This window comes from Siphateles boraxobius, unplaced genomic scaffold (genome assembly GCF_051911475.1).
Source record: "Siphateles boraxobius isolate OS27281-9 unplaced genomic scaffold, OSU_SipBor_1 77, whole genome shotgun sequence".
In the NCBI taxonomy this organism is placed as follows: domain Eukaryota; kingdom Metazoa; phylum Chordata; class Actinopteri; order Cypriniformes; family Leuciscidae; genus Siphateles; species Siphateles boraxobius.
In genome coordinates, this window is record NW_027509205.1 from 18,621,648 (window position 1) to 18,632,500 (window position 10,853).

General features: G+C 36.3%; 1 protein-coding gene across 4 annotated transcripts in view; it reads left to right on the forward strand.

The window, feature by feature from the left end:
* Nucleotides 1–10,853, forward strand: part of fyco1a (FYVE and coiled-coil domain autophagy adaptor 1a) — a 38,924-nt gene that overhangs the window by 20,362 nt on the left and 7,709 nt on the right. For all 4 annotated transcript variants that reach the window (XM_077218854.1, XM_077218857.1, XM_077218856.1 and 1 more), the window contains exons 10-14: nucleotides 490–608; nucleotides 819–986; nucleotides 2,019–2,171; nucleotides 5,690–5,919; nucleotides 8,896–9,034. In XM_077218854.1, the coding sequence (XP_077074969.1) occupies nucleotides 490–608; nucleotides 819–986; nucleotides 2,019–2,171; nucleotides 5,690–5,919; nucleotides 8,896–9,034 (809 nt within the window). The remainder of the gene's footprint in view (nucleotides 1–489; nucleotides 609–818; nucleotides 987–2,018; nucleotides 2,172–5,689; nucleotides 5,920–8,895; nucleotides 9,035–10,853) is intronic.

The window sequence follows — 10,853 nt, forward strand, 5'->3', positions numbered from 1 at the left end:
TCCAATATACTTTAAAGAATACAACAAAACATGTCATTCTTTTACAAAAAGTACTTTGGCGCTAACATGGTATGAATGATATCAGATGGAAATACTGTGGCACTTGTAGAATATGGAAGTGAAATACCATAATACTTCCATGGTACATGTTGAAAATACCATGGTAATACTGTGATACTAGTATGTCTAAACAAGCATGGTAGTCGATAGTATGTTTTTTGTATGTTTTGCCATTGTACATGTCTAAAAACATTAGTTAGTTATGGTACATTTTTGTTTATGCAAAAGGATTAAATGTTGTTGTTTCAATACTACAGTACAGGGTAATTAAATCAGCTCTTTTTTTGTTCCTTGGATAAGATGAAAATCAAGATAAAATAAAACAAAATGAGACAAAATAACTGTACAAAACATTGTTTATGTATGTGAATGTTTGTGGGTCCAGATTTTGTTCATGCATTTGGCTGTTTGTTGTGTGTTTATATTTAGGGAGTGAATATAGAATACTCTCGTCTGATTGAGGAGAAGGATTCTTACATCACTGATTGTAAAAGTCTGATACATCAGAGAGAGTGTGAGACGCAACAACTGCAAGGAAGTGTATCAAGGTGAGCGCTTTCAAAAACACAATAAAAGGGTTAATGCAGCACAGATAATGGATCTGCATGAATAAAAGCCATCACTAATGGATTTCCAAATGGATCCTCATGATAAGGATTTCTTGGACCCTTGAAGAGATTCGGTTTTAGTAATTATTGTTTAGGTTAAATTTTTATGCAATATTATTAAATTCTTTTTGCTTTTTCTCTCTGCCTTAGTACCAAAGAGGCTCTCAGTGACGTACAGAAGGAGAGGGAAGAATTGAAGCAGAAATTGGATCAGGTGTTGACTGAGACTCAGAATCAACATCTCCGGATGTCTGCTGAGCTGGAGGATCTGAGCCAAACCAAAGTAAACCTGGAGGAACGGCTCATCGAACTTATTAGGTCTGTATATCGCCTAATAGGGTTAACTTCTCTTTCCTAACTTAAAATCTGGTTTCTTTCGTTTGTTAATAAGTTCATGTGTTTACGGATGTGACTATCTCACACTGAGAATGATTCATTTCAATCTTTGTGTAAATAGTTTTGGTTAAAAAAATGCTGGATGATTAATTTTACCTTGTCATTTTGAAAATTGGCTAGTAAATAGTTGTAAAAAGTTTTTTTAAATATAAAAATAATTGGAACTTTTGGAATAATTGGAAATTCATTTTGCTTTGTTTTCTCTTGGTGTCAATAGTCCTTTGCTCATTCTTAGAACATGTCTTTTATATATGTATTATTTTTATATGTTTTTAAATGATAAAATATATATAAATATATAAAATTAAATCTAGTTTAATTTTTTTTTTATTTCCCTTAACAATGATGGAAGCCCCTCAGTTTCATTTACATCTTTCTCGCAAAAAAAAGGTCAGGTCACACTTCAGGGGAGAGAAACTACAAAAAAATAACCGATGAAGCTACTTGAATTCTCAATGAGATGTCAAGAAAAACTGATATTGGCAGCATGATTTTTTTTTATATCAAAGAAGCACACATAAAAGCAGGTCAAGAGCTTGTTCTTACCTGCGTTTCAGATTTTTGTTGCTGTATATCTGTTTAATTCAGTCACTTTGTAGATTATTACATTCTTATGGTTTTTAAGGTACTTTAATTCTCTAAGCAAAACAAAATTAAAACTCAAATATCTACAGAGCCAGAATGCTGAGCAGAAAACACAAGAGAAAATATATAAGGGTGTTACTGCCACAAAGAGATTCTGGATGTGCATAAAAGCCTGTTTGATAAAATCTACAGTTTGGTGTGGTTAAAATGATATAATCAAACAGCTACAGATGTGATAAAACTTTCCTTTCGACATGAAATAGAAATGAAACCATGAAAAGTGCTTTCAGACATTAAGGACACCAAGAGACACTAGAGAACCTTGGAGTCTTTCTTCATTTCTCATCTTCTGGTATCTCTGTTTTTCAGGGATAAGGATGCTCTGTGGCAGAAATCGGATGCTCTTGAGTTCGAGCAGAAGCTGAGAGCGGAGGAGCAGTGGTGGCTGGTGGATAAAGAGGCTACACACTGCCTGGGCTGCCAGGGCCAGTTCACGTGGTGGCTGCGACGGCATCACTGCAGGTGAACACCTGCTCTGATCTCTAGGTAGAGGTGGAGTGAAATGTAAAAGAACAGCAGAAAATTAATTTATGAATTTTAAAAAGCTAAGGTAATTTAAATGTGAGTTAAGCGAATTCTGAGAAACACCCAAACAAACACGTCTCCCTTCATTACTCCACCCCTAAAACTTGCTATGCAACACAGGAAATGACTAACAGCTGGCGTTTAATGATCTGTTTGCACTAATGCCATCTGGAAGATGCTACAGAGCTCTAAAGACTCGCACTTCCAGATTCAGAAAAAGTTTTTACCCAACAGCCATTTTTGAACTGAATTCACTCTCTCGTGCCTCTATCCTCCCACAGCTGCTTCAATAATTTTGAACAGACATGTATGAAATGCTGTTCAAACAACATGCACAAGACACTTTCAGGGCTCTCAAGTTTTATCAAAAGTTTAGAGTGAGATTTAGGGGAGGAGCCACCCAAATATTTCCAGCAGCGGTCCCTCGACCCAACCAAATTCGCCTCAATTTTTGCTAGCAGTTCAATTTTGCCTATTGTTCATAATTGACCAGCACAAATGGAAAGTATAACAATTGTTAAATCTAATAAAAAGACAAATTCATCCAAATAAAATGAATAGTTATATTTAAAAAAAGACAAATTTATTGAACAATAAAAATAAATTTGACCCCAAACAAGCCAACTGAACATCAGTGCTCAATGTATATAACATTGTGTCATAACAACTTGCCCTGAGCATGTAAAATTTCTCAATGGTTGTGTAAAACAACACCCTTTTTACCTCTTCAAAAACAGCTCTGTTCACTGTGACCCGTTTCGGTGCATGTCTCTTTAAATGATAATGAGCAAGAACTTTTTGGCTTTTTGAGGATTAAAAAAAGTGAATGGATTTTTTTGATTGCATGGTGATTGTGTCCACACACTGCAAAGACACATTTATTTGCAAATACCATATAAAAGTATGTATTTTGCATCCGATGACCCCTTTAAAAGCAGTTGGAGAGTTTTTGAATGCATCAAAAATAATTTAGCACGAATTTGGCTATACTCCTCAACATTAGCTCTCACTATCTTTGATCACAGGCAAGAGATATCGTCCAGGAATCGTAAAATCAAAATGCTAAAAAATATAAATAAATAAATGAAGATGTCTGCAAACCGCATTCATCAGATCGTGCTCTTTCAACTTCCACTCTGTGTGTGCGCGTGTTCTCTAGTAACGAACGTGCTTGCAGCGGGAACACATAATTTACACGGAAACAACTAATTCTAATTTCTGATTGGCTGGTAGCTAGCATTTAACTCTGTATAACTCGAGACAGATGCTATGAACTCGGCAGAGAACTTCCCTCCGTTTGCCTGCGCCTCGTCCATTAATTGTATAGCGGGACAAGTTCCCTTACTCCTCAGCGTGAGAAATACAAGGTGTGGCGTGTTAGCGTGTGAACGGGTTGAAATGCGTGTGTCTCACGCCCAATGCGTGAGACTTGAGAGCCCTGCACTTTAATCTATTTTTATTGTTTTTAAATTAATGTTTTTATGTGTGTTGGTATATGTGGGTAATATGGATAAAAAACAATTTGTTTTCTTTTCTATGAGAGATGTCAAATTTCGTTGTATACCATGCAATGACAATAAAGGTAAATTAAAAACTTAAACTAAACTAACTAAGCAAGACTTTGATGTTAATCGCCAGCACACTAGCTGCAGGCAAACAATAACACTCAAAACTGTCATGTTAGCTAATATTACAACAACAGCATATCTTGGTTCCGTGAAACCAATGGTACTCATGTATCGAGCAGAAACAAAGCAACCTTGGCATCTCTAATATCTCTCCAGTGCTGAAAAGCTTTTCCAGTATTAACGCGGGTCCTAGCTCTTGCCTGATTGTAACTCTTCTTCTTCTAATAATATTCCTCTGACTTTTTCTCTTGGCTTGTAATATCTCAGCCACCTCTCTTTCTACAATCTTTCTACAAATGTCCGGCTTGCTCACTCTCTCTCCTCCCCCATCATAAGTGGTCACGTCCCCTACTGCTGATTGGCTACAAGAATGTTGCGGTTCTCGGTCTGATCGGTCCAGGACTATGTACAAACACATTTTTTTTTCAGCACACACACACAACAGACATTAGTAAATATTCACAATTTGTTTGTTTTGGTGTTGATTTCAATTTTCAATTGCGTTTGTCAAAAATTGCTTACTGCCCCTTTAAAATATTGTACACATTTGTTGAAGAAAGGCTCTAAAAGAAAAGGCAGCCCCGCCATGTTAGTAAAAACTGGAAAAGTGCTATTATTTCTTCTCTTCACATCATTTGGAACTATATGTGTTGTGAAAAGCTCTATACACATTAACATTGAATTAAATATATTGTAAAATAATGCAAATATATTCATGCATTTTTTATTTAAGTGAGATTTAAGTGTCCAACTAATTTTGTTTTGTTTCAGCTGTATGCGCAGATTTAGCCTGTGTTTGCTTTGTTTCCTGATCTGCATAAGTACTTTAGTCAGTGTGGCTGAAACAATTCAGATAATGCATACAAATAAACAACTGTCACAGAGCACAATTTGTTCTTAGTCAATCCTCCCCCTCAAGACTTTTAGACACATGCTGAGTTTTTATAGCAATTTGGGTACATTAAATAGTCCACTGTTATCAGGACTTATGATTATATTAAATTTTTATGATGTTTTAAGACCTGTTGAATTATCTGACAACAGTTTTTTGCGACAAACTCAACAAAAAATGTTTGGTGCCTGAACGAATTAGTCACTTGTGAGAGTTCACACTTGTAGGGTTTGGTTTTGATTAAAGCAAACCCGGGTGCTATTGCTCTGTTAGTGTGGTTCATTTGAACAAGTGTGAATGCTGCCATCTGAACCCTGGTGTGAACCAAACTAGTGGAAATATGAACGCAACATGGACCAAAGACATCTAAACGAACCAAAAACAGGATGTGATGTCACAGTATGCGACTCTAAAAAGGACAGAATGCTCACGCATGCCTAGTTTTTCTTATCATAGAAGCTGCATTGCCCATTAGAGGTCAGTACAGGTGTAGGAAAAGGCATTTCCTTGCAGCAGATCATCGTTTGTGTGTGTGATGGAGGGATTTCTGCCGCTGTTTTGACTCTTCATACATTTTATAATTTTTATTCACGAGTTTTCAGCTCCGTCATATACCATCATATGTACTCTCATACAGTGAGCACATTTATCCCAGCACACAGCATTGTTTTAAATAAATGTCATAACAGCTGTTTTTTTTATTTTGTATCTTTAGGCTTGGTCTTAATAATCAAAAGCGAATCAGGACTAAATGTATCATTTTCTTTTTTTTTTGTCTGGACCAAAAGAACCAAGAGAACCGAATGTGAATATACTAAAGTATTTCAGACTCAATGTAAAGAACTTTATAAATGGTGCTTTGTTTGGTTTAAAAATATTGCATGTTTTTTTGTGTCGAATATTTGGACTTATAGTTATTCTGTGTTTCCCGGCAGGTTGTGTGGGCGTATTTTCTGTTACTACTGCAGCAACAATTATGTAATGACAAAAAACGCAAAGAAGGAGCGCTGCTGTCAAGACTGCTACACGCAGCACAGCGCCGTGGTGGAAAGATTTACCAAGGCTGAACTCAAAAGCTCTTCAGAAAATCTGTCACCACCCCACACAAACGCTGCCGGTCAATCACCACCACCACCACCCTATATACCCACACCAAGAGTTACAGGTACAGATACACACAGCAGAAAACACACCCTTCATGTCATGTTGGAATGATTGTATTCACGAGTTGATTGCACATGAATGCCAACCTAAAATTCTAATTGTTTTAACTATGCAGTTTAGTTTATGCATTTTGTTGATGAAAAATAGCCAGAAAACACTACTTATTTAGCTGATTCATGAGGACAGACTTGTGCAATCAACTTGCATTTCCCATCATTCCCTTTGAGAGTATGAAAAACACACAGAATTTGCTTCCTTTGCTCTTCAATGTTTTGCATTAGTGCTAAAAAGCTTTCTGCCTCCTCATAGTAAAAAAGCATAATATGCATAAAATTGCCCATTTTATTTTTTATTATATCGTAGTGTCTGTCTTGTACGTAGGAACTTCCCAGGAGGTTCGAGTTGTTATTTTTTAAAGAGAGTTTTAAATTCTGCCAACTTTTTTTCCATTAAGAGCTCCCTAAAATGTACTTAATTTTTCTTTCCTATAACCTCTCCATGTAAGGGCTAAAAAGAAAGGTGCTGTCAACGTCATGGTTTTTCATTTTGAGTATGTGAATACAGTGGCATGTATGAATTGAGAGAACCTTCAAGTGCTTGAATACATTGTTCTGCCTGGCATTCATCTTTTGTGTCTGAAGATTGTCTTTTTGAATAAATTGAATGGCCAAGAAGCCCATTGTAGAATGCTAAAGGATCAGGATTTTGTTACAGAGCACTTTGTATGTCGTATCATTGATTGTATAGCAAATATTGCTTTTTAGTAAAGGTTTCCTTTATGACATACAACAAAATATTTTTTTCAAGGGGGTACTTGATGCTCAAAAACCAGATACTCCATCAGGCATGCTCACATGTCAGGATTTTTTATTGTATTGCAGATATTTTTACACAAAAATTTACAATTTGTTTAAATTAAGATTCCTGACATGCAAGTCAAATTATATGGAGTCATCACAGACTGTGATTGGTCCATCCTGTCCTTCGCTGAGAAAAGTAACACATACCATGTGACATTACCATCAATGCATTATCAGTAATTAACACTTGAATAATGGTACTTTGAAACTTACTAACAATTCAGAACGAATCAGTAGGCACTGAATAAAAAAAACAAAAACTGAATTTAGATCTATACAGTGTTATTTTAGTATTATAGTACTTATCAATAGTGTTGTAGTCCTAAACCAAGTCTAGGTCGTATCCCCGCAGTTGTGGTCTTGACTGGTCTTGAAATAAAATCCTGAGTCCTCGTAGCCTGAGACAAAGCCAAGTACAAAAGTAGTTGAGACCAAGACAAGACCGAGGCCTTCAAAAAGTGGTCCCAAGAAGACTGGTCTTGAGTACTACAACACTACTTAATAATATGTTTTTTTGTCATTTTGTTTTGTTCTTTTATCATTTTTAAAAAAATATTTCTGTTTAGTTTTAATTTGTTTTTAGTTTAGTCAAGTCACCTTTATTTATATAGCGCTTTTTACAATACAGATTGTTTCAAAGCAGCTTTACAGAGATAACAGGAAAATAATGTTATAATAATATTGTTAAATATAAAATTAAATGTCCCCAACTAAGCAAGCCAAAAGCCAATGGCGACAAAGGCGAAGAAAGGTGAAAAAGTTGACAGAGGCAAGGAACCAAAACTCCATCAGTGACAGAATGGAGAAAAAACTTGGGAGAAACCAGGCTCAGTCGGGGGGCCAGTTCTCCTCTGGCCAACGAACCAACAGTGTATGATTATGATTCAGGCAGCATTACAGGTCAGAAGTCAGATTGGATCGGAACATTATATTATGCAGTTCATCTGGCTGAAGATTGGAGTCATCACGTGTGTATGAAGACACGTTTGTTGAGGATCAGTGCCGATGGCTGTCGTGTCGATGAGGCCTTCACAGGGTCAAGTCAAGTCACCTTTATTTATATAGCGCTTTTTACAATAGAGATTGTTTCAAAGCAGCTTTACAGAGATAACAGGAAAATAATGTTGTAATAGTATTGTTAAATACAAATGAAATATCCCCAACTAAGCAAGCCGAAAGCCAATGGCGACAAAGGCGAAGAAAGGCGAAAAGGCAACAGTGGCAAGGAACCAAAACTCCATCAGGTGACAGAATAGAGAAAAAAACCTTGGGAGAACCCAGGCTCAGTCAGGGGGCCAGTCCTCCTTTGGCCAATGAACGAACAGTGTATGATTATGATTCAGGCATAATCAGGTCAGAAGTCAGATGAGATCAGAACTTTCACAATATTTATCCAGTTCATCTGGTTAGTGGTCGGAGTCATCACGCCGGCATGGAGACGAGTTTGTTGAGGTGTCCATGAGGCCGTCACAGGGTTGATGAGGCTGGCATATCAGGGATGTGTTGTCGTCGTGTCCAGGCGCAGGTCTTTTATCAGATCTGTATATGGCCTGGATCCGGCAGTTTGCGGTAGACCTCGGGATAAACAGAGAGAGTAATATTAGCGTAGTCTCTCTCAACTAGACTCTCAGGGGAGAGTCTAGTTGACACAAGATCTGCTGACACTTCAGGGATGCGTTGTGGTCGTGTCTAGACGCAGGTCCACCATCTGATCAGTATACGGCCCGGGTCGGGCTGATTACAGTAAACCTCAGAATAAACAGAAAGACTAAAATAGCGTAGATGCCATTCTTTTTATGATGTAGTGAGTACATCAGGTGTTAAAGGAAGTGTTCCCGGTTCCGGCTGACCCAATTTATGCAGCCTAATGTTCATTTAACTGATTTGAATAATAGGAATGTATAGTGTTCTAGTCTGCCATTTTACTTATTCGTTTTTACATTTACTTTTACTTAAGTTGTTTAAGGTTGTTAACATATGATGGATCTTGTGTTGTTATTTTTAAGTCTTGCCCATTTTTAAGGACCTTGCTTCATGCTTATTGTCTTTCTACTCACTTTTTACATTTCTTATGGATTGATGTCAAAGTTGATAACTTCCTGTGTCCTGACATGCAGTTACAGATCCTGGTGAGAAACCGGATGATGGGGTGTTTGACATTATAACGGAGGAGGAAGTGAACGGGGTCTATGACAGCGACTCGCGTACCACCACTGGATCACAGGAAGAAGGAGAAGGAGGGCAAACTGGAGACATGTAAGATTGTAAACACGCAAACACACACAAATAATTGAAGACAACACCACCTATAAATACTCTACCATTTAAAAGTTTTTCCCCTAAGTAATTCATACTTGTATTCACCAAGGATGCTTTAAATTGATCAAAAGTGACAGTAGAGACATTTATAATGTTACTCAAGGTTTCTATTTCAAATAAATGCTTTCTATTTATCAGAGTATTCAACATTGATAATAATAAATGTTTCTTGAGCAGCAAATCAGCATATTAGAATGATTTCTGAAGGATCATGTGACACTCAAGACTGGAGGAATTATGTTTGAAAATTCAGCTTTGATCACAGGAATTAATTACATTTTATAATATAGTAAAATAGAAAACCTTGCATGGTACTCTGCAAATATTGTTGGTTCTTAAAGTTGTGATGTTCCTTCTGCCATCTGCCAAATAAATAAATAAATGTAAATAAAAATGCATTTATGCAACATAAATATTTCAGTCTGTGTGAAAGAACACTTTTGTGGTAAATGCTGCTCAAGATGTGAAGCTTTTAGCTTTTAGACTTATTGCAATAAAGTGAGAGATGATGCTAGATGCAAGTTTTCATTTCAAGACAGTTTTTATTCTTTTAACTTCACAATTAGTTATGGAATCATTAAGGAACCACATTCATTAAGTGAAATCTGAGTCAGAATTGGTCAAAGTGACATTCATTAGGGGAAATATGAATCAGAATTGTTCATCGGAAGTGTGCATAAATAAGGTATAGACAATGAATGCGCTAAAACATTCCCATGTACTCACAATCACTCTCTGAATGGTCCAATTTGTAGCAGAATTATCAAGATTCTCCCGGCTGCATCACCAGGTCTCTGTTTAGAAGATTGTGCTGTGATGCTTCCCTAAATAAGTGTTACAGACAGACAGGAAGTCCTGCCGGGAGATTGATTGTGAGGGCGATGATGACTGACAATTTATGCATTTCATGCCATCTTGGGTGCATTTTCTAACATTTCTCACTCTGAGATGAGCACCTGCCTGGCATATAATTTTAATAGCAGCCCCAAATGCTTCCTGTGGCTGAGCGAGTTTCCATAATTAGAGACGCACTCTCCAGGAAAGGAGAGAGTTTTGATGGAACAACATTTTGTTTGCGATTTATAAATACATTTTTTTTAGTCATTGAAGTTTTTTTTTTTAGCATTTATTTAATGTCTATCAATGTTTTTTTTTCCATCAAACATATTACAACATGAACATCAATCAGTTTTTTTTTCTTTTGCCGCTGTGCATTTAAGAGCTTAATTTGTACATCTTTTTCTTATGTTAAATGATTAATGGTTCTTGCAGGTTTGCTGTCAGGTCCTTCTGTAACAGTCTCTGCAATGCTGCGTTAGATTGTGACCAATTTATATAAAGTTCAAAAATGTCAGATCAAAAGTGACATTGAAGGCATTCATAACGTTACAAGAGATTTCTGTTTCACATAAATGCTGTTTTTTATGTTCTTTATATTCATCTAAAAATGTATAACGGTTTGCACAAAATGTGAAGAAGCACAACTGTTTTCAACATTGATAATAATCAGAAATCTGTCTTGAGTATCAAATCATCATATTGGAATGATTTCTGAAGGATCATGTGACTCTGAAGACGGGAGTAATGATGAAAAATCATCTTTGATCACAGGAATAAATTATAATTTCAATATATGTTCAAATGTATTCATCTGTTTTATTTTATATAATACAGCCGCACAAGTACCAAACTATTATTATTTTTGCAGCTTAGTTTTTGTATTGGGAAGTTTTGAGATCTGAAAGTGACAGTAGGT